This window comes from Triticum aestivum, chromosome 2A, assembly GCF_018294505.1.
Source record: "Triticum aestivum cultivar Chinese Spring chromosome 2A, IWGSC CS RefSeq v2.1, whole genome shotgun sequence".
Taxonomy (NCBI): domain Eukaryota; kingdom Viridiplantae; phylum Streptophyta; class Magnoliopsida; order Poales; family Poaceae; genus Triticum; species Triticum aestivum.
In genome coordinates, this window is record NC_057797.1 from 533,815,019 (window position 1) to 533,839,931 (window position 24,913).

The 24,913-nt window shown below is 43.3% G+C and overlaps 1 protein-coding gene across 2 annotated transcripts; it reads right to left on the reverse strand.

Moving 5' to 3' along the window:
* Positions 1 to 7,773: 7,773 nt before the first annotated feature.
* Positions 7,774 to 13,670, reverse strand: LOC123189281 (DDT domain-containing protein DDB_G0282237). Of its 2 annotated transcripts, XM_044601660.1 has the most exons (11): positions 13,429 to 13,667; positions 12,225 to 12,385; positions 11,905 to 12,077; positions 10,855 to 11,213; positions 10,706 to 10,784; positions 10,253 to 10,593; positions 9,752 to 10,162; positions 9,574 to 9,672; positions 9,275 to 9,436; positions 9,108 to 9,196; positions 7,774 to 8,252 (listed from the first exon to the last, which is right to left on the reverse strand). In XM_044601660.1, the coding sequence occupies exons 2-11, from the start codon at positions 12,335 to 12,337 to the stop codon at positions 8,066 to 8,068; spliced, it is 2,013 nt and encodes a 670-aa protein (XP_044457595.1). In that variant the 5' UTR covers positions 12,338 to 12,385; positions 13,429 to 13,667; the 3' UTR covers positions 7,774 to 8,065. The 2 variants fall into 2 exon arrangements, with proteins under 2 accessions (XP_044457595.1, XP_044457596.1); XM_044601661.1 differs by lacking the exon at positions 9,574 to 9,672 and having other exon boundaries at positions 13,429 to 13,670.
* Between the last annotated feature and the right edge of the window lie 11,243 nt (positions 13,671 to 24,913).

The window sequence follows — 24,913 nt, forward strand, 5'->3', positions numbered from 1 at the left end:
TAAAGTGTAGGCCTAAATAATCTCTTCAAGGGAATGGCCAACACAATATAATGAGGACAACAAGATATAGTGAATGCACGGTCAAGTGGCCAAAGTAAACCACAAGTAAGGAGTTAGGGTTAGGGATAACCAAAGTCACGAAGACGAGGATGTATCCCGATGTTCACTTCCTTGGAGGGAAGCTAGTCACCGTTAGAGAGGTGGATGTTACCACGAAGGCACACCAACGCCACGAAGGCTCACCCTATTATCCTTGAGATATCACCACAAAGGCGATTCTCATCCACTAGTGGTAGACCTTGAGGCGGCCTCCAAACCTTCACAAACTTTCTGGGGGACAAATCACAAGTTGATTCCTCTCCGGAGCACTCCTACCGCCTAGGAGTCTCCAACCTCCAAGAGTAATAAGAACAAAGGGGAAATGCTCAAGACTTGCTCAAATCACGAATTCCTTTGGTCGAGAAAGGGAGAGGGAGTAGATCTATCACTTGATTGGAAAACCTCTCAAGAACTCTCACGAATCTCTCCGGGATCTAAGATTTGGTGTAGGAGAAGTGAGAGGGAGCCTTTTGTATTCTAGGGTTCATATGAATGTGTTGCTCAACCCTCTATCGGATTAGTAGAGGGGTATATATAGCAAGCCTAGAAAACTAGCCGTTTGTGAGTAAGTGGCTGTGTTGGGCCGGACATCTGGCCAAAGCCCGGACATCTGGCCCAAGTTGCCGGACATCTGGAGGACACAACCAGCATTTCAACACGGTTCTGGACATCTACGGCCGGATTTCCGGGCCAAGTCCCGGATATCCGGCCAACACAAAAACTGGAGGCGTCCCAAAAGTAAAACATCCATAACTTTCTCATTTGGACTGCGATTTTGATGATCTTGGGCTCGTTTTGAAGCTATGGAAAAGCTCCAGGTCCTCACATAGAGAACCACCCAAGATAAACCAAAATGGAGGATGCAAAGTATGCAAAGGTTAGATCATATATTTTGGGGAACCTAGTTGGCTATGGATTTATTTGGTATATAGGATATGAGTGGAATTGTGTTGGATAGGAGTAAAATATGCCTATGTTGGAATATGATGTGAGGAAGTAGAAATAGAAGATGTTGACTTGAGAAAATCTATCACTAACCCCTTTGATCCCCTCTTAATAGTGCGGGATCCCTATAACTCAAGAATCATAAAAGAACTATACTAGATAGCTTCCGGAAACTCATTCTTGAGCATATATCCTTTTCGATGGTCATCGATCCGCACAACTAAAGCAAAGGAACTAATACCTTTGACTAAAGCATTCCAATTGAGCTTGATGTTGACCTTTATGCTTGGCTCAAGTCAGAGCGATGATCTTGATCATGAGACTTGGTGAAGGCTTCAAATAGCTCCCCCATAAGCCATGCGGGGAGCATTGCATTGTATTCATCTTCATACATTCATCACGTGATCATCCACAAGCTTCAAGCATGTGATCCTTCGGGATGGCTATCTTTAACTTGCCCTTGTCAACCATGATCATCAACACTTGATGCCATCCTCTCATGGACACTTGAGATCTCTCTCTCTCTCTCTCTCTCTCTCTCTCTCTCTCTCTCGATGCGAGCCCATGAGAATCACCTAACCCTCAAAACCATAGGCAACACATAGTATGGGTTAGTACACAGAGTGCAATTGATAATTTCTTATCATACCACAAGATCCTATGTGGTGCATCGTTTGCGCTCGTGTGTTGACCATTTAGAGTTCGATCTCCGAGCTTCATCTTGGTCAACCGATATCTCTACTCCATGTTTAATCTTGACATCATGAAGGGTATGTTGAATTCTTCACTTGAATAGCTTTCTCAATCATGACTCAACACATGAGTCCATTATGATCATATCTTTGAGCCACTCCTAGAATTCATCATACAAATCATCCTTTTAAGATCTTGATCCATTATGGCTCAAACCATAGCTCTAAGCATCGCAACCCTTAAGATACTCCAATGAACTCCATTTTGATCATCTCGATGTAATTATTGCTTCAAAGAAGTTGTCTTCCATTATTCTTCAATCATTTTTCAATGGGACTAACCTTCAAATGTATATCTCAATGCAAACATTAGTCCTATAGGATTGTTATTTAATTACCAAAACCATACATGGGGACTACATGTACTTTCAACATGGTGCCGCTCCGGCTCGCCGCCCGAGCCCAAATCAGGCTATTTAAACCGGTTGTCGTCCCTCGGCCCTAGCCACATTCACATTCTCCCTCTCTGTGCCACCAGCACGAGCCCATCCACATTCTCTCTCCCGCTCCGCCGCTCTTCCCACGCTCTTCGCCTTCACCGTGGTTCGACAAAAGATAACCACGTATGTTGTACTCAAGCCGGAGTGCCGGTACCAGATTGAGCAGGAGATCTGGGTGAGGCGCGCCGCGTGCGGCGCCTGCATTGTTATTCGGTTGCCTCCAGACTCGCCGGAGTCGGAGGAGGAGGAGGCGGATGGAGAGGAGCAGCAGCCGGCTCCAATGGAGGTGGTGGATCCGAAGGAGGACGAGGCGGAGCAGCTGGAGCAGGAGCTGGTGGCGACTCCGGGCTTCAACATGGAGGATGTGGAGGCGGAGTTCGCGGTCGCCCAAGCAGCTGAGATGGCGGAGCTGCAGGCCATCCGGGAGTCCATTCAGGATGAGGCATATATGGAGGCCAACCGGCAGTTCATCCGGCAGGAACGGGCAGCGACCGACGCATTCTTCGACGAACTTGACGCGGAGATGGAGGCGAAGGGCGACGCGGAGCAGACGGAGTTGCGGTTGCCGCCCATGTACCCAGAGCCGGGCACGGAGATAGTGGATATCTCCGACAAGGATTAGGGTAGTATAGGTTATTTAATCTACATAGTACGTGGATTTCATCGGTTGCATGCTTTCACATGGATTTACGATTTTTAGTATAAGGTATTCAGATGCAGATGAGAAAATTTAAGGCCTGGCCGGATTTGATGTCCGCAGTTATAGATGCTCTTGTAGCTGCAACCGTACCAACATTGCAGCCCGTATGGCTCGCAAGAAAGCGGGTGAAAGTTCAGGAAACAAAACATCAATGAAAACTCAAATTGTTGCTTGAAAATTAGGCAATTTGCTAATCAGTTTTATAAAAAATGTGTTTTAGAAAGAAAAAAATATTAGCATTGTACCATGCAGAGCTCTAGTATAGTAGATGAAAACATGAACATCAACATCGCACATGTAGTAACAAACGTATATGATTAAAAAGTAGATCAGCATATGTAGCACGTATTGATCGGTCGTAAGTAAAGCAGTCGTGGCTGCTGCAGAGGCGATGTTGTTGATGACGGTATTGGTGAAGCAGTCGCTCATAGAGCTTCCCAAAAATCGGATTCGCTCTCTCCCAGTGCAGACTATGTTAGTGGCGTCAGCAGCGAGAGGAGATAAAAACACTAACTCGATTTAGTGTACCTTTGGCAGTTGCCGATCAGTCGTACATCTAGTAGAACCGGACAACTCATAAACTGACCAGGTTTCCGACTCATAAACTTACTAGGCAGGAGAGCAAAAGATAAGATTGGATTTTGGTGGACTATTCACGTGCCTGTCTGCCCGAGCGCTGCCCGATGAGGCGAGCGCATGTGGTGTTATCTTTCTCTCCTTATACTTATCCTTTAGTGAAATGGAAAAACTCGATACAAGTTGGTCTCACACCACCTCCATTTTCGAGGTGGGACTAAGCTCCTGTTTGTTTCAGCTTTAGACAGCAGCATAAAAAAATAGAAGCTGAAACAAATATCTATTTGGAATCAACTTTGCCCGTGAAACTGTATGTAGATTCAGGTCATTTTCAATGCAAATGTCTGAAGCACGTCCAAGTGTATTTCAATGGCAAAGCTGATTCTAAGCTTCAATGGTAACTGAAACTGAAACAAAACCTAAAATTTGCACCTTCAGTCTTGTCATACATGGGCCTTTGAAATTTATTAAGAATTAGCAAACATGCACGTGCGTTGGAACGGAAAAGATAAACTCTCATGCAACCCTAGTGAGCTTGCTACTTTTTCTCTTTGTACCATCAACGCTGGTGGCCAATTGTCCACCTAATTACGACAAATGTGATAAATCTCAAGGTGGTGAGTTTGGTCATCACATTTTAGCATGCTCAAATTATTATAAAATAAGCATAGCTAAGCAAAAATTATGACAGGAGATTAATAAGAAACGAAGATCAGTCTCAAGGCAATGAGTTTGGTCAGTTGCCAAGCTCCTCACAGTGCATGTTGCGAACCAATTCAACACCAAAATGTCCATAACAGCGGAATTTATTCCTTTGTTTCATGTGCTGGGGATACAGAATATTCCTTTGTTTCCTGTGATGAGGATACATAATTTAGTTTTCTTCTTTTTCTTCCCTTTTCTTAACTTCTTTCCTTCCTAGCCCACAATCTCATTTAATAATGAGATATTCTCTTCATCTGATTTAATTATCAACATCTTTGTTTATTGATTCTCGAGGAGGCTTCTTGCTTTTGCAGGCGGACCCATTTAAATTAGCAGGAATTTGTGTAAAGAGGCGAGGTAGGATTGTCTAATAAGCAAATGAAACCCTCTCATCTCTAGTTCAGTTAGCCTTCTCTTTTATATTCTACATGGCTGATCGTGAGATCGAGTCCCCACACAACTATTTCTTTTTTGTCCAAAAAGGGCCGCGGGATTGTGTATCTTGAAAAAGGGTGCGGGCAACAGACGGACTGAACCCAAATGAAAGCCCATTCTTATGACTTAGGCTATTTGTAATGGTAGTATCATAGCTAGTATCATGCATGTCAACTATGCAATTTTGATGAAGTGTCATAGTCTTAAATGAAGAAAGAGATGGTGGAATATCATATCATGATACCGTATCATAATAAATATTATGCTACTTTGTGTCATGCATGATAATAAATAAAGTACTACATGATACTAATATATAATATTATGCATTAGGAAGATAGTATTATACACTAGTATTATATGCATGATACTACTACATGATACTTCCCATTACAACCAGCCTTAGCGGCCAAGCTTTTTTGGGTCAAGTTTGGAGCGCGGGCGAACAGCTGGATGTGACCCTTCTCTCTAAGAAACTGCTAGATGCGGGCCGCCGGATGGACAAGCGTAGAGAGGCAACGTAGTACAAAACTTGACGAACGAATTGTTTTCTAGCAATGTGTTATTCCGACGCATGGACGCAAAAAATTAGTATCTCTTGGATAAAAAAAATCGAAGAAACCTACCTCCGATTATTAGTAATGAAAAATGATGAAAAATATATAGATATAGATTAGCTATTGAGCCAAGCCCAAATATTTCAAAAATTATTTGATGAACACCAGCAACCAAATGGAAGGAAAGCAACGATCTACATACACATCTCGCAAAAATAAAAAGGGAAACGGTTCGGTTCGGTGCACCGGCCGAAACTGGGCCGGTCCCTCCTCATCGCGCAACGCACACACACGTGGACCCACATGGCCGCTTGACCACCGCTCATCATAGAAACCTTATCCTCACCCCCACGCGAATATCTATCCAATTTCTTCCTCTGCCGCTCTTCTCTCTGTCTCTCAATCCCCACAATCCCAACGCCAGTGACTGTGCTTGAGGTGTGCTGAAGCCGACACGAGCGAGGAGCTGCGTCGATGAAGCGCCACCACGACGAGCTGCGCCCATCGAGCGAGGTCGTGGAGCGGCCAGCCTACGTCGGAGGCTGTTTGTGTCCTCGGCCTGACGACGATGCGCAGAGGGGATGCACTGGGACCCGATGCTGGAACCGGCATGGGGATCTGCTTCAACCAGCGCCGGGATTTCCTTCAACGCCGAGGATGGTGGTGGACGGCGACAACGGTTGCCGTCGCGGTAAGTTGTTCTTTTTTTAATTTTTGTTGAAACTACTTTTGAATTTTGCTGGAACCATTTTCTCGATTTGCTGCAACAGGAGGGGACAATGTCGGGCGACCACGGTCGCGGGTGCCATGATTTTTGCTGCATAGATTTTTTGTTGGAACCAGCATTTTGACTTGTTGCAATCGGCAAGGATGGTGCTGGGACGGCGGCGGCGACGACGTGATTTTTTTTGCTGCATTGATCTTTTTCTTCTTCTTAGGAACCATTTTTCATTTTTGCTGGAACTATATCAATTTTTTGTTGGAACCATATGTGTTTTTTGCTGGAACTATATTAATGTATTTCGCTGGAATCATAGCATTTTTGCTGCAACCATATTATTATTTGCTGGAACCATATTAATTATTTGCTTGCTGCAACCACATTATTGTTTGCTGAAACCATATTAATTATTTGCTGGAACCATGTGTTTTGCTTTCAAGCTGGCAACCGACGAACGGCGATGCCGACGGCGAGCGACGAGAGTTGGGGAACCATCGGAGCTTCCAGGCCAGCGCAGGCATGGATCGATAGCACTTTTTGTGTTTTGTTTCCTTGTACGTGTGAAAAGGAAAAGGAGGCGAGATCTGACAGTTCGCTACTTCCAAAGCACCCGGCGCCTATCCTATCGTTGCCCAAATAAAAACGATCTGCTTACACATATCCATGGGAGGGACTCTCGATCCAACAACCAACATGAGAATTTTTATCCAAAAAGACCACCTGCATAGTTGAATTGTCAAAAAAGACCACCTTTAAAACAGATTGACAAAAAGGACCAGCTGCAGCGTGGCGGCAGGTGCGCCAGCCGACACGTGGCACCTGCCGCCACAGACGCCGGCGGCAGCACCCGCCGCCACGGGCGCAGGCGGCAGCCTAGGCTTAACAGGTTTTGCCGTCCGCGAGTCCAGCTGCAACGGGACGGACCGGAGCGGTGAGCCATGCCGCCACGCAGCAAGGCGGGCAGCTACTGAGGCTGCACGCACCGCGACAGGCTAGATGGGCCCTGCCGCCACGGCCCGAGGCGGCATCCGTTGCGTGGCAGCGGCGCCCTGTGCGCGGTGGTCATGCCACTTTGTTTAATCGGCGCCACTAGCGCAAGCGCAGGGCAGAGATACCGTCGGGCTGGGCTATTTTTTTTTCTTTTCTGACGAACTGGGCTATTGTTCAGTGTAGCCGCGTACGTACGGCGGATTGACTCGAGTCATACGAACGGCCGGCTGGAAGAAAATAGCTCTATCCATTTACCCAAGTGCTAGTTTCTCCAAGTTGGTATATCCATTTACCGCAAGGCGGGCCGAAAGAAAATAGCTCTATCCATTTACCGCAGGGACTAGCTACAGTACGCACTAGCTGCCGCCTTTGGCAGTGGCGGCATGGCCCACCTGGTCTGTCTCGGCGCCCACGCAGCAGCAGTAGCTGCAGCCTTGCTGCGTGGCGGTCCGTTCCGTTGGAGTTGACGCGAGAAAACCGGTTAAGCCCGGGCTGCCGCCTGCGCCCGTGGCGGCAGGGGCTGCCGCCGGCGTCTATGGCGGCAGGCGCCACGTGTCGGCTGGCGCACCTGCCGTCACGCTGCAGGTGGTCTTTTTTGTCAATGTGTTTCAGAGGTAGTCTTTTTTGACAATTCAACTTGATAGGTGGTCCTTTTGGACAAAAAATCCCAACATGACCGTGGCATAGACTTGCGCCGCCCTGCCTCCCACGCTCTGAGCATGGCCGTCTACGTACACCGCCCTGCCTCCCACGCTCTGAGCATGGCCGTCTACGTACACTCCTCCCAGTCCCTCCAAGTTGGAGATACACCAAGCGTAGCTAGGAGCCAGCACACATCCAACAGTCAGCCATGGAAAACTGAAGACATACTCCTAGATAATAATTGCACTTGTGAAAGGGCGTGGAAGCTGTCAAATCCACGACATAGAACAGATTCCTAGCTAACGATTTGTTTTCAGCATCGCCACTTCAGTACCAACTACAGAAACAAAGAAAACATCGACTCTACCAGGGGTCAAATTACATGCAGCTCCAGTTCGACTGCCTTAGTTTCCGAAAATTTGGCGCAAGAAATGAACCCCTACTACGGTTCAGAGTTGAGACAACATATAGGCCATACAAAAAGTAGCCTATCCATCTATCAACTAAGTAGCTCGGTCATCTTTCGATCTGTTTCTCTTTTGAACAGGCTTCCATGTGTTGACATACTCGAGGAATGACGTAGAAGGGCTGTCCTTTGGATGAGCATGTACACGAGATGAACGCCGCAACACAGCCTCTTCAACTAACAACTGATGTGTCACCTCCTTCAATCTCTTCTCCACAGCATTACTATATTCACAAACAAAGGGAAAGCTACTTGTTAGTTTTGCTTCTGCGAACCTAAAGCCAGCTCTTGTCCTCAACAGTAGGTACAAGGGCAACGCAAAAGAATACTTATTCATATAGACAGAAAAACATGCGCAAGTGAAATAAACAACAATGAGTTGCGGTCTGGAAAACAGTTTTGCATGGACAGAAAAAAAAATCATTTCATTTCAGTGAAGAACGCTGGGCACTAATTTTTCTTTTTTGATATTTCCTTGGTTTGGCATTGGAAACTTTGGATAATTTCTACTCCACCCGGATATGTGTAGATACATCCATTTGGGCGACAACTAATTCCGGACGGAGGAAGTATGTAATGAGATATCTATTTCAAAGGAATCAAAGGGCATCATTTAGGCCCTGAACCAGCCCTTTCACAAAAAATAGGTCAGCATGGCCTGACCAGTTTTCAGCGATGTCACAAAATTTGGTGCCAAGTTCTTCCAGATCCAGAATACAAAATTAGTGGTTTATGACACCCCCTTCTATAATACAGCCAAATATCATCGCAAAGGAATAAAATTGCGCTAAACAATAAAGCACTATCATTCACATTGGTTAGACCAATCTAATGCTATGAAGTGCAATGTTCATTAAAGCAAGGTTGACAGAGGACAAGATCGTAAAATGCACAGAACAGAAACTAGGATAGATTCAAGATATTGGATATAAAATGTGATGATCTGCACTTCCTAGTGTCAACTACTCCTACATCTCTATTCTAAGAATCAACAGAAGGCAATCACCACACCACAAAAACAGTCCAATAGTACGAGATAAATTAAAGAATATAATAATAGAAGACTTTCAGTTCCATACCTTATCTTGTTGTAGAACTTGTCAAGCTGTTGTTTGAGTGCTCTCTCCCTTATGCCTTTAATGTTTAAAGACCCAATGAGCGCATCAAGCTGTTAATTGCAGAGTTAACATAGATTGTTGTACATAGAAAAGGAAGCAAAGAAATTTATACAGTAGCAAACAATCACCTCTTCCTTGGTGCTATAGTACCCCCACTCTTTGGAATCTGCACTTTCAACAAAAAGTCTTCCTTCACGCCTAAAAAACCAATACCTGTTATAGTATCTGTCTTTTCCAAGAGGACTAGTTCGTACTGATTGGTCCAGTAGTTCTTTCTCCAGATGCCTCCCCTATAAGCAGAGAGAAGCACTTTCATGAACAGTTTCAGCAGAGACATGCATGTACATATGTAAGAATTAACATGTGTGCATAAAAGGTTACATGGATTAAACTTAAAAGATATACTGATATATAGGTAGGTTCTCACCAGATGCAATTTCACATCTCCCATTTTGCTGGCGGGAGCGTTTTTCCTCTCCTTCCCTTCTTTTGCCACAAGCTGGCTATTAACATTCCCGTTGCCGACCTGTACAGCATTTGTCTGATTCATTTCCTTTTCTGTTACATGGATTAAACTTAAAAGATATACTGATATAGGTTCTCACCAGATGCAATTTCGCATCTCCCATTTTGCTGGTGGGAGCGTTTTTCCTCTCGTTCCCTTCTTTTGCCACAAGCTGGCTATTAACATTCTCGTTGCCATCCTGTACAGCATTTGCCTGATTCATTTCCTTTTCTGTTGCCACTTCCATGATCAGCTTCTGCTCTTCCTTACTCTTTCTAGCAATCTCTCTTTTTTCTGCTACAAGTGCATGTTGCTGATCAATGCGTTCATCTAATTTCTCTTTTACAGCAATAGTTGCAATGGCTTCATCTACCAATTCCCGTAGGATTTCAAGTTTCAGGCTAGTGGGAACAAGACCATAGTGACCCCTCCGTACTGTTGATATGTTACTGGAGATACTTGTCATTTCCATGAAATCACATAGATACTCCTTCCAGGTGACTAGAGATACCTACATACAATATGATTCATGTTTCAGGGAACAGAATATGGTACAAGTTCGCCCAGACTTAAATTTTGAATAATAATAAGAAGAAATCACCTTTGATTTTCTGTTCTTGTTCTGGATAAACTCAAAATATTCGCCTTCATCATTAATAAGCAAATTGAGAAGTGCAGTGTGTATTTCCACAAGAAGAACAAGATTGGTTTCTTTGTGGCAAATTGCATTCTCCAGATCTGACAAGGAAAACGGCGACAAGCATAAAAGCCTCCCAAAAGACATGCAGAAATCCCAGACCATCAGGAGATCTCCCACAGAACTTATAGGGACTTTGAAATCTGTGGATGCTGGGCATCTCTTTGACAAAAGAGGGTCATCTGCCACCGGCTTTACTAAAAGATCATCGATTGGGTATTTAACTGGTACTACTTGCTCCTCATCTGAAAGTCACATGGAAAGTGAACAATAAGAAGCCAGTCAAACCTGTAGTAAAATGAAACCCATGGTAAAATACGAAGTGAAAGAGATGACATGAATATCTGCTTAATTCACCTTTCTTTGACCTTTTGCTGGCATCTTCTGCAGTCCCATTCGCTAGTCTTTTCCTTGCTTTGGACAATCCTTCACCATTCTGTAAGCCATGATGTATTAGGATCATAATAATAAGAGAGAGAATAAAGGAAACAAGAAAAGATGGTTACAATCATGTCTTTTGGAGGCTCAGTGGGTATGCCATATTTCTTTGCAAGATTCATATGTACGATCCATGGAGAGTTTTGTGATGTTGATTCCCTGACAAAAATCTTGAGCATATTACGACCACAAGGTGCTTTCTTGCGAATTAGATCGTCGGCTCTGAGAACTGAAGTGCTGGTAATTGCATTGTCTTGACCAATCCAGCCCACCTCATAGCTTGTGGTTTTACCTGAACCTATAACCTTCAGAATCTTGCAAGCAGCCTCCGAACCATCTCTTTTAGCATGTAATTCTAATCCTTCAAACAGATTCTCTTGCAGACTGCCATATATCTTGTTGACAAGGTCAGTTAAGTTAAGTGTACCTGAAGCAAATGCAGTGTATCCGGCCTTAAAAATATAACACAAATATTCTCACCTAGAAATATTCCGCGTTCTTCACTAAATAGAATAACATGTAGCGTATGGAAATATCATAGACATAAACGATAGTTTGCGACAGCGTGAAAAATAGCCTCACTGCAGATTATTAACAGTATACAGATGACACAGCTAACTAAATGTGCAGTAAACCTATATGCCAGACTGTCAGTCGCATGGATAGATTGCCAGCCCTGAATTGGAAATTTATTACAGTGCACACATAAAATGAGAAATCAAATGTGATGAATCAATGGAGGAGAACATATCATCAATTTTATCCAGAAAGAATGTCTGAACAATCCAAAAGAAAACTGATGAAAACAAGTGGGACTTGTCAGTGAATATAAACAGAAAATCTCAAACACGCGAAACTCCTTACCAGCATAAAATTCTAAACATGCAATGATGCCACAGATAATCAATGTCAAACAAACAGCATTAGCTCAATGGCCTTTAAAAAAACATTTCCTAAATGTAACTTAGTCTAGATATACACATAACAAAATGCTATAGCGTTTCTTTTTCAAAGGCCAACAATGTGCATCATAAAGAAATAAGGATTATAGCGAGACTGAAACATTATAATCATGACAAGTGCCGATAATGTCATAATCAGGAAAAGCTTGGCCCTACTGTATTGGATCATCTGGAGAACAGGAGACATAAGCTCTCTTGGCAACTGTTGAGCCTTCTCTGCAGCCCGCTGCTCTGAGACCAAAGCTTCCTCATAGGTTAAATTAGATTTTCCAGACACCTTACATGTCCAAACCCTTTTACGGTAAAGGTTCAACCTATTCAGGTACTCCCTAATCAATAGTCAAGGATGCACACTGTTGCTGCAACATAGTCTATTGCAAACATAAAAGCTGCAAAATGTCATATTTTGTTTGGAAATTATGATTTATATCAGGTACAGATCAATTAATTGTGAACAGTTATATGTAAGAGGATACTGGTAATCTCGAAATATCTCCTTAGTAAATCGAACTTGGAACACCTTCTCCTTGGGATCCAAGTCCTTTGGTGGGTCCAGTAAGAAGAAAGGTGTCCTCTTGAAGAGAGGCATTTGGTCCTTGTAATACAACCTCTACAAAACAAACAATTCGTTCCACACCTGCAAAATTTAACAACAGTTACTGCATTCTCCTTCAGGAGAAACTCTAAGCCATCAAGAGCCATGCACCGCATATATGAAGCACAAGACAAGGAGCAGGTAATGTACAGTAGTGTTAATTGATACTAGCATTGGTTCATGGGTACAGTAACTTTTGTAAAAAAAATGCATGAAAGTCATGGAACAACAAATGGAAGAATAACATTGCTTCAACTCCAGCCTATAACTTCTGCACTAATCACACAATGTCGTGTGTTAATCTTTTACATAAAGATTTAGAATACATCATGTACAAGCTAATCTCCTATGTAAAGATTAAAAATACATTCTGTAAAAGCTAATCTTCACTAGAAAAATACAGTAATCGGCTCATATCCGCTCAATGCAGCCGTACACGATGTCCTTGTGTTAAACCTTTTTGTACAAAGATTCAAAATACATTCTGTACAGTGCACGCTAATCCTCGCTAGAAAATACAGTAACCAGCTCATATTCGTTCACTGCAGCCGTAGATCTATAACATGACCCAAGTGCAACACTTGAAATCCAGCAACCAAGAAGTTCTACCATTTTTTATAACATCAACAAAATGCACTTCAGATTTACGGCATGGAAATGCGTCATGCCGCTTTCAACAAATGGCATGAAGATGCCACTCCGATTCGCAGAATCCAAGAACCAAGAAACACCATGAAAAAAAATCAACACCAATCACCCACCAACAGATCGCCAATTAATGGGGCGATTAATGGCGCGACCAAGCCTCCCCATCCCGACCGCCTAGCGAAACCACCATTCCGTACCCACCAAAACTCGCTCTTACCCCCCACACCATCACTGGATACCCCGAAGGGCCGCCCCCAAACCCTAGGCCGTCAAAGACCGGGCATGCCACATCCCACCGGCCGCCGCCTAGAAATCATCCTCGCGCATAACAGAACCCACTAATAACCCATCAAAAACACGGAGAGATCAGCCCGAACCGACGGTCCTGCGTCGACCGGCGTCATAAAACGACGAGGGCAAGCATTCCGGGGCCTCACCAGGGAGTCCGCCGATACGACACGGCCGGCGGCGAGGCTGGGGGTCCTCGGGGATCTGCGCGGCGACGGCGGGGCTACCGTGGGGCGGCGCGGGCGCGGGGCGGCGGGGGAAGCGGAGGCCGGAACCCCAACCGCCGCTTTGGCGGCGCGGGGGATTTTTGGCGCTCGCGTTTTCGAGCTGAGAAGCCGAATGAGGAAGGGGGGAACGGACGAGCGCCACCGGGGCTTCCACTCTCTCGGCGAAATTTCTAGGTTTTTTTCCCCTTTGAAGGAATTTATAGCGGTTTGATGGGGCCAAAGAAACGGCGGTTTCTCGGTGGTTCTGTTTGGACATTTCCAGCGAGGTACCTCAGCTTTTTTGTTTTATTACTGGGGCTAGCTGAAGCTTTTGTATGGCATGACAAAATTTTGAAAAGCAGAAGTTTGATGAATTTTACACAAAACATTCTCATAAAGAAAACAGATAGATGAAGTAATTCTCTCTGCTGCACATGCGATGTCGTTACAACAATGTTGGCGAAGACCGGTCGAAACAGACGGCAACGGGGACAGCGGGATGCAGCTCTACGTGACTTTAAAGGAAGATGACCCGCGGTGACGAACCTGAGAAGTCGCGTGTACTGCTTCTTGAAAACCTAAATCGCACTTTCCCGATGAAGGATTAGAAGGTGGTAGATTTTGGAGACCTGATGTCCTGCTCGCCGGTGCACACCGGCGTTCGGGATGGAGTAGATTACGATGACGGCGCAAGGAGAAACCCTGACTCGATTTGGTGCATCTTTGGTGTTGGTTGATAGGTCATGTAAGTAGGAGAAACGAATAGTCTCGTGTTGTGATCATGATCTAAATTGACTAGGTTTCTAACTCGTAAAATTTCAGGTCAAAAAATCAAGAAAGAAAATGACTAAAGGAATATGCGCTCCTGCAAGGCCGCGGACCTGATTTTGGTGAATCATTCAGGCGCATGTTAATGGTGTTATGACCCAAGGGTGCCTCGCCATACCTAGAGTCGGCTTAAGTAGGCTGTCCCGAGGCCCCTTAGGTCGTTTTATGCCATGGGCCGTCATCTCGGCCTATGGGCCTAATAGAGAGAAGGGCTCGGAAAACTTGGAGCATATGATAAGGAAACCGACGTCCAGGATGTCTCCTCCATAACCCTAACTGACTATGATCATGTAAACCCTAGACTCATGTATCCATGTAAGTCGGGGTTAGGCTAGTCAATAACGATGAGAACCATAGATTACTCTCAATCGGTCATCACCATTGTACACCCCTATACTCTACCAATACATGTCGGTGCTAAAAACGACGGATCTCGGGTAGGGTGTCCCGAGTTGTAGGTCTAGGAACAATGGTAACAGGGGACGAAGGGAGACAGTGTTTACCTAGGTTCGGGCCCTCTCGAAGAGGTAAAACCCTACGTCCTGCTTTGATTATATTGATGTGATGGAGTACATAGTACAAGATGATCTACCTCGAGATTGTATGATTGTGTTCTAAACCCTAAGGCTGGTAACAGTGCCTCTGACTAAACCCTACGGCTTGTATATACACCGGGGGTACTGTCGTGGAATTGTCACGGCATATGTCCTAGTGTGAGGACTTAGTCGTGGAGCCATCGCGATGAGGTTAGCTTAAAGGGGTTAATCGGGACAAAGGACACGAGGAGTTTATACTGGTTCGGCCCCTTAAGATGAAGGTAAAAGCCTAGTCCAGTTTGTAGATGGTATTGCTAGGGTTTCGATGAGCAAGGAGCGAATACGCTTGACCCGGCTCTCGGTCTGTTGTTTCTTGTCCTAAGCCGCCGCTAGGTCGTCCCCTTATATACACGGGTTGACGCCCTGCAGGCTACAGAGTCCCGGCCTGCTTATACAACGTATCCGGCTCGCTGACCTTTCTTACGTGCCTTACAATACAAGTTTACATACACGGCGGTTTATATCCATGGGCCTTAAGCCGCCTTCGGGTCTAGGCCCTCTACCAAGCCTATCTATGAACCACCGTATGATCTTGGGCTTCATTGTGATGAATCGTCATAGGGATGACCCGGCCCCTCCTGGGCGGGTTATACCTAATAGTTATATGATAACCCACAAGTATAGGGGATCTCAACAGTTTTTGATAAGTAAGAGTGTCGAACCCAACGAGGAGCTAAAGGCAGAACAAATATTCCCTCAAGTTCTATCGACCACTGATACAATTCTACGCACGCTTGATGTTCGCTTTACCTAGAACAAGTATGAAACTAGAAGTACTTTGCAGGTGTTGTTGGATAGGTTTGTAAGATAATAAAGAGCAAGTAAATAAAAGGTAGGGGCTATTGTAAGTAAAGAAGCAATAAAGTAAATATAGCGAGTGTGGAAAAGTGGTGGTAGGAGTTGTGAAATTGCCCCTAAGCAATTGACTACTTTACTAGACCGATAGCAAGTTTTACGTGGGAGAGACCACTGCTAGCATGTCATCCCTGACTTGCAATTCTATGCACTTATGATTGGAACTATTAGCAAGCATCCGCAACTACTAACGTTCATTAAGGTAAAACCCAACCATAGCATTAAGATATATTGGCCCCCCTTCAATCCTGTATGCATCAATTTCTATGCTAGGCTGAAGTTTCTGTCACTCTTGCGCTCCAATACATAGTCCTATCAATCATACAACTAACCCTATGGTGTGATCCACGTGCGCACTCATATGATGGGCACCAAAGGACAGCAACATAACCATAAGCAAATTAAATCAATTATAGCAATTCATCAACCACCGATAGGACAACGAAAATCTACTCACACATCATAGGATGGCAACACATCATTGGATAATAATATAAAACATAAAGCACCATGTTCAAGTAGAGGGTACAGCGGGTTGCGCGAGAGTGGACCGCTGTAGATAGAGGGGGGAAGGTGATGGGGATGTTGGTGAAGATGGCGGATGTGTTGGAGTAGATCGCGGTGATGATGATGATGGCCACGGCAGCGTTCCGGCGCCACCGGAAGAGAAGGAGAGATGGGGGCCCTTCGTCTTCTTCTTCCTTGACCTCCTCCCTAGATGGGAGAAGGGTTTCCCCTCTGGTCCTTGGCCTCCATGGCATGGGATGGGCGAGAGCCCCTCCGAGATTGGATCTGTCTCTCTGTCTCCCTCTGTTTCTGCGTTCCCAGATTCTACCCCTTCACCGTTTTATATATTCCCAGAGATCCGTAACTCCGATTGGGCTGAAATTTTAACACGATCTCTATCCGGATATTAGCTTTCTTGCGGCGAAAGAAGGGCATCAAACGCCTTACGGGGTGGCCACGAGGGTCAGGGGCGCGCCCCCTGCCTCGTGGCCCCCTCGGGCATCGTCTTGCATGGATTTTTCTTCCCAAAAATCATATATATTCCAAAAAAATCTCTGTCAGTTTTTATCCCGTTTGGACTCCGTTTGATATGGATATTCTGCGAAACAAAAAACATGCAACAAACAGGAACTGGCACTGGGCACTGGATCAATATGTTAGTCTCAAAAATAGTATAAAAAGTTGTCAAAAGTATATGAAAGTTGTAGAATATTGGCATGGTACAATCAAAAATTATAGATACGACGGAGATGTATCAGCATCCCCAAGCTTAATTCCTGCTCGTCCTCGAGTAGGTAAATGATAAAAAAGATAATTTTTGATGTGGAATGCTACCTAGCATAATCTTGATCATGTAATCTAATCATGGCATGAATATTAAGACACGAGTGATTCAAAGCAATAGTCTATCATTTGACATAAAAACAATAATACTTCAAGCCCACTAATAAAGCAATCATGTCTTTTCAAAATAACAAGGCCAAAGAAAGTTATTCCTACAAAATCATATAGTCTGGCTATGCTCCATCTTCACCACACAAAATATTCACATCATGCACAACCCCGATGACAAGCCGAGCAATTGGTTCATACTTTTTAACGCGCTTCAGCATTTTCAACCCTCATGCAATACATGAGCGTGAGCCATGGATATAGCACTATAGGTGGAATAGAATGGTGGTTGTGGAGAAGACAAAAAGGAGAAGATAGTCTCACATCAACTAGGCATATCAACGGGCTATGGAGATGCCCATCAATAGATATCAATGTGAGTGAGTAGGGATTGCCATGCAACGGATGCTCTAAGAGCTATAAGTGTATGAAAGCTCGGACTGAAAGCTAAGTGGGTGTGCATCCAACTTGCTTGCTCATGAAGACCTCAGGCATTTGAGGAAGCCCATCATCGGAATATACAAGCCAAGTTCTATAATGAAAATTCCCACTAGTATATGAAAGTGATAACTCAAGAGACTCTCTATATGAAGAATATGGTGCTACTTTGAAGCACAAGTGTGGTAAAAGGATAGTAACATTGTCCCTTCTCTCTTTTTCTCTCATTTTTTTATATATATATTTTTGGGCCTTCTCTTTTTTTGGCCTTTCTCTTTTTATTTTTATTTTTATTTTTTTGTCCGGAGTCTCATCCCGACTTGTGGGGGAATCATAGTCTCCATCATCCTTTCCTCACTAGGGCAATACTCTAATAATGATGATCATCACACGTTTATTTACTTATAATTCGATATTACAACTCAATACTAGAACAAAGATATGACTCTATATGAATACCTCCGGCGGTGTACCGGGATGTGCAATGATCTAGCGTAGCAATGATATCAAAAAATGGACAAGCCATGAAAACATCATGCTAGCTATCTTACGATCATGCAAAGCAATATGACAATGAATGCTCAAGTCATGTATATGATGACGATGATGGAAGTTGCATGGCAATATATCTCGGAATGGCTATGAAAATGCCATGATAGGTAGGTATGGTGGTTGTTTTGAGGAAGGTATATGGTGGGTTTAAGGTACCGGCGAAAGTTGCGTGGTACTAGAGAGGCTAGCAATGATGGAAGGGTGAGAGTGCGTATAATCCATGGACTCAACATTAGTCATAAAGAACTCACATACTTATTGCAAAAGTTTATTAGCCCTCAAAGCAAAGTACTACTATGCATGCCCCTAGGGGGATAGATTGGTAGGAAAAGACCATCGCTCGTCCCCGGCCACCACTCATAAGGAAGACAATCAATAAATACCTCATGCTCCGACTTTGTTACATAATGGTTCACCATACGTGCATGCTACAGGAATCACAAACCTCAACACAAGTATTTCTACTAATCCACAACTACCCACTAGCATGACTCTAATATCACCATCTTTATATAGAAAAAATATTGCAAGGAATCAAACATATCATATTCAGTGATCTACAAGTTTTATGTAGGATTTTATGACTAACCATGTGAATGACCAGTTCCTGTCATCTCTCTAAATAGATATAAGTGAAGCAAGAGAGTTTAATTCTTTCTACAAAAGATATGGCCACGCTCTAACAAATACAAGTGAAGCAAAAGAGCATTCTACAGATGGCAGTTTTCTATGTAAAGGGAAACAGGCAGTCCAAACTTCAAATGATATAAGTGAAGCACATGAAGCATTCTATAAAGCCATACTCAAAAGATATAAATGAAGTGCATAGAGCATTCTATAAATCAACCAAGGACTACCTCATACCAGCATGGTGCACAAAAGAAAAAATGAAAACTAAATGCAAAAGACGCTCCAAGATTGCACATATCGCATGAACGAAACGAATCTGAAAACATACTGATACTTGTTGAAGAAAGAGGGGATGCCTTCCGGGGCATCCCCAAGCTTAGACGCTTGAGTCTCCTTGAATATTTACTTGGGGTGCCTCGGGCATCCCCAAGCTTGAGATCTTGCCTCTCTTCCTTCTTCTCATATTGAGACCTTCTCGATCATCGAACACTTCATCCATACAAAACTTCAACAGAAAACTCGGTAAGATTCGTTAGTATAATAAAGAAAATCACTACTCTAAGTACTGTTGCAAACCAATTCATATTTTGTTTTTTCATTGTGTCTACTATAATATAACTTTTTCATGGCTTAATCCACTAATATGAATTGATAGTTTCATCAAAACAAGCAAACTATGCATCAAAAACAGAATCTGTCTAAAACAGAACAGTCTGTAACAATCTGAACATTCACCATACTTCTGATACTTGAAAAATTCTGCCAAAATTAGGAAAAATAAACAATTTGTATAGAAAGATAGTGCAAAAAGTATCAAAACCATTTGAAATTCCAGCTAAAAATGTAAAATCGCACTACAGCCTAAGTTTCTGTCCTGCACCGTACAAACCATCAAGCAAATGTAAACATCCTAAAGGCAAACCTTGGCACATTATTTTTATAATACAATGGAATTGTACAAGGGGATAATTATTTTTGTTGAAAAGTTTCTGTAATCAAGATTCACAAAGTTGCCGTGAGCATGAACAAAGTTCAAGGAGCTCTCCCACTTCAACAATGCTTGTCTTTCTCACTTTCACTTTCCTTTTTGAAAAAGTTTTGGGTCCCCCTCTTTATTTTTGTTGTTTTTAAACTATATGAAAGCACTCAACCGAAATAAATGACTCCCTAAAACTTCCGGGTTGTCTCCCTGGCGGCGCTTTCTTTAAAGCCATTAAGCTAGGCATATAGTGCTCAAGTAATGAATCCACCCGGATCCCAAGGTATATCAAAGCCAATTTTAATTAACAATGATTTGTAATTTAGTAGTGAGCACAAAGCAACATATATCATGTAACTACGAAGTCTAACTCTCTTCCTATGCATCGGCATGTCATAAAAGAACAATTCATGCACACATAGTAAAGGCCAATGCATAGTATAAACAGTTTCTTGCAATTTTATCATATTGGAAACATAGAGAGGTGGAGATATAGTTCCTCTCTCATAATAATTGCAAGTAGGAGCAGCAAGCACATGCATATTATATTCATCAAAATCATCATGTGCAACGGTATAAGGCAACCCATCAATATAATCCTTAATAAGGGTAAACTTCTCCGATATAGTGTAGTTGGGAGAATTCAAAAAGATAATAGGACTATCATGCGTGGGTGCAATAGCAACAATTTCATGTTTAACATAAGGAACTATAGCAAGTTCATCTTCATAAGCATAATTCATATTGGCATCTTGGCCACAAGCATAGCAAGCATCATCAAAAAGGGATATTTCAAAAGAATCAACGGGATCATAGCAATTATCATAGCATTCATCCTTCGGTAAGCATGAAGGGAAATTAAACAATGTATGAGTTGAAGAGTTACTCTCATTAGAAGGTGGGCACGGGTGATCAATCCGCTCTTCCTCCTTTTGTTCTTCGCTCTCCTCCTCATCTTTTTCATCCAATGAGCTCACAGTTTCATCAACTTCTTCTTCCATAGACTCCTGCAAAATATTAGTCTCTTCTTGGACAGCGGAGACTTTCTCAATAAGCGCATTAGTATCGGAATTGTATTCATAATTCTCATAGCAATATTTAAGGATAGCATTTTCAGGTCTATAAACCGAATCATCAAAATCTTCAAACTCTTTAAACATAGATTCAATTTCATAAGCACCCATAAAAGCAACAAATTCTTCTATTTGTTCCACATCATAGTAATCATATATACCATTAGCATAAGAAGCTAAGGTTTTATTATCATTAAATTCGCATAAAAAGGGAAGGTGTGGAGCCTTCATCCTAGAGCAACAAGTATAATCATATCTCAAGCATAGTTGCCTAGCATACCAATTCAATATATGAATTTGATCCCATAATAGTTTCCCTTTTTGTGTCAAGCGGTAATCCCTAAAGTATTCACGTTGATCCAACGTTACTCCCATTACATAATTGAATGGGGTTTTCTCAGGATTATTAAAGTAGTACATAATATCTTCCACATAACCAGCATTGAGGGTTTTAGGAGGTTCCCCATCTCCATGAGCAGAAAGTACACCTAATTTTTTTGGTATTTCGTGTTCCATATCCATAACTAAAGATAAAGAACAACTAAGAACAGAAAATAAAAATTACTTAGTGACAAAGCAAACAAGCACACACGAGAATATTCACCCCACGCTATTGCTCCCCGACAACGACGCCAGAAAAAGGTCTTGATAACCCACAAGTATAGGGGATCGCAATAGTTTTCGATAAGTAAGAGTGTCGAGCCCAACGAGGAGCTAAAGGCAGAACAAATATTCCCTCAAGTTCTATCGACCACCGATACAATTCTGCGCACGCTTGATGTTCTCTTTACCTAGAACAAGTATGAAACTAGAAGTACTTTGTAGGTGTTATTGGATAGGGTTGCAAGATAATAAAGAGCAAGTAAATAAAAGGTAGGGGCTGTTGTAAGTAAAGAAGCAATAAAGTAAATATAGCAAGTGTGGAAAAGTGGTGGTAGGAGTTGTGAAATTGCCCCTAAGCAATTGACTACTTTACTAGACCGATAACAAGTTTCATGTGGGAGAGGTCACTGCTAGCATGTCATCCCTGACTTGGAATTCTATGCACTTATGATTGGAACTATTAGCAAGCATCCGCAACTACTAACGTTCATTAAGGTAAAACCCAACCATAACATTAAGATATATTGGTCCCCCTTCAATCCCGTATGCATCAATTTCTATGCTAGGCTGAAGTTTCTGTCACTCTTGCCCTCCAATATATAGTCCTATCAATCATACAACTAACCCTATGGTGTGATACACGCGCGCGCTCATATGATGGGCACCAAAGGACAGCGACATAACCACAAGCAAATTAAATCAATCATAGCAATTCACCAACCACCGATAGGACAACGAAAATCTACTCAGACATCATAGGATGGCAACACATCATTGGATAATAATATGAAGCATAAAGCATCATGTTCAAGTAGAGGGTACAGCGGGTTGTGGGAGAGTGGACCGTTGTAGATAGAGGGGGGAAGGTGATGGAGATGTTGGTGAAGATGGCGGAGGTGTTGGAGTAGATCGCGGTGATGATGATGATGGCCACGACAGCGTTCCGGCGCCACCAAAAGAGAAGGGGAGAGGGGGGCCCTTCGTCTTCTTCTTCCTTGACCTCATCCCTAATGGGAGAAGGGTTTCCCCTCTGGTACTTGGCCTCCATGGCATGGGAGGGGCGAGAGCCCCTCCGAGATTGGATCCGTCTCTCTGTCTCCCTCTGTTTCTGCGTTCCCAGATTCTACCCCTTCACCGTTTTATATATTCCCGGAGATTCGTAACTCCGATTGGGCTGAAATTTAACATGATCTCTATCCGGATATTAGCTTTCTTGCGGCGAAAGAAGGGCATCAACCGCCTTATGGGGTGGCCACGAGGGTCAGGGGCGCGCCCCTTGCCTCGTGGCCCCCTCGGGCATCATCTCACATGGATTTTTCTTCCCAAAAATCATATATATTCCAGAAAATCTCCGTCAGTTTTTGTCCCGTTTGGACTCCGTTTGATATGGATATTCTGCGAAACAAAAAACATGCAACAAACAGGAATTGGCACTAGGCACTGGGCACTGGATCAATATGTTAGTCCCAAGTATAAAAAGTTGCCAAAAGTATATGAAAGTTGTAGAATATTGGCATGGAACAATAAAAAATTATAGATACGACGGAGACGTATCATTATATCCCCAACATTAGGCCCCAGGTTGATTTGAACTTGTTCATTTCAATCTTCAAGACTTAGAAAAATCCTTCCACATATGTTGTGAAAACCTTATAACCCACCATGACGTCATCTCCAAGAATTTCAGAAAATCCGCCACGACGTCATCTTTAATTTATCTTAATGTCTTTCCGAAAATCGAGGCGTCCAATTAGCTAGATAACCATCATTTGGCCTCCTCGTTTTTCGCGCCTGCCTATTTTTATGTTTCCTTATAAATAGGACCATAGAGTGATCCTTTGTTCTTCTCCTTCTCCTTTCTTCTCCTCGCGACGCACTGACCCGCACGAGCCTCGCCGCTGTCGACCTCTGTCTCCAACCTCAACTCTGGCTGCTGCATCACCCTGAATAGACCAGAAAACTGCGGCGCCACTCCGCTGTCCTAATAGCATCAGTAAGCCCTCTTTTCTTCATCATAGATCTGTCATTAGATTTTGTTGGTGTTCGTCGGTGTTCATCACCGCCCTTCTTTCTCCTTGTTTGGTTCCATGGGTTAGATTCAAAAACCATATGAATCTTGTGCGGTAATAGTTTTAGCACTTGTTCTTGACACTGGAATATATCCCCACCGCGACAGATCTCCTCTAGGGTACCTCTGCTTTTCCACTGTCACCTCTGTAGATTTCGAATTTATTTCCTTTTTCTGAACATCGATAGATCTAAATTTGCAGCCTCAACTTGTGGAACCTGTTTGTCCTAACACTTAGCAAATTATAGCCTTGGTAGATCTTGAATGCCTTTAGTCATGGCGGCTTATTCTGCCGGTTTATTATTACTTCATATATCATTAGCCCTTGCTTAAGCCGCCATTCTGAACATGCACTGTATTTGTTAACTTGCAATCAATCATCTTGAGCCGGCAAATTCTTTCCTGTCTTTTTAGGTTGTCTTTTCACCGTGCTGCCCAAAACAACCATGACCTGCAACTGGGTTCCATCCACGGTCACTGAGGACACCTTGAATGATTTCGTCACCGTTGGATATTTGCCAGATAAGAGTGTGATGCATTATCATGTTCCTGGCCTGGGCGAAGAGAAACCTCAGCCTAAGGACGGTGAAATCGTCGTTTTTACTGATCATATAAACCGGGGTTTCTCGCCACCCAGCTCTAAATTCTTCAGAGATATCCTACACTTCTTCAAACTCCATCCGCAAGACATTGGACCCAATTCCATATCAAACATCTGTAACTTACAGGTCTTTTATGAGGTATACCTTCAAGAAGAGCCTAGTGTTGAGCTTTTCAGAGAGTATTTCTACTTGAACTGGCAGAAAGAGTTCACAAATGGGCCCAGCTTGGAGCTTGGCGGGATTTTAATTCAACGCAGACGAGATGCCATCTTTCCTCAAGTAGCTCTGCCAAGCTATCCTAAAGACTGGAGCCAAACATGGTTCTACTACAAAGATATCTCTCCATCTGATGAGAATCCGTTGTCGGGTTACCGGCCTGAGCGCCTCGATTCAAAGTACCAACTCCCTGATAAACTTACTACTGCTGAACGCAAGAAGCTTGTCCCTATCATCAGAAAAGTTCAAGCTTTGCTGGGAAACGACTTAACTGGAGTCGACTTAATCCGCTGCTGGGTCGCATGGCGGATCATCCCCTTAAGACGTCAATCCGGCTTGATGTGTAACTATACCGGAGGAACATATGATCCCTTACGCCATAGCTCTCTACGACTGACTGAAGAGGCCATCGTTGAGATGGCGACCACTCTTGTAAATAGTAAATATGAAGACTGCAGCAAAGTGGGTTTGAATCCTTTCTGCAAGCTTAACCCAGCGCCAAAGGTAAAATTTTTGATTTCTTTCTCCTTCAACACTTAAACATTGCATGAACTCCAATATGTTATCCTTTCATAGGCTAAATCTGACTT

Coding starts and splice junctions, on each gene's coding strand:
- LOC123189281 (XM_044601660.1), bottom strand. CDS start 12,337: ATGCCTCTCTTCAAGAGGACACCTTTCTTCTTACTGGACCCACCAAAG. Junction 10,594..10,705: donor CAGCAAAAGGTCAAAGAAAG/GTGAATTAAGCA, acceptor TGTGACTTTCAG/ATGAGGAGCAAGTAGTACCA. Junction 10,163..10,252: donor ACAAGAACAGAAAATCAAAG/GTGATTTCTTCT, acceptor TATTGTATGTAG/GTATCTCTAGTCACCTGGAA.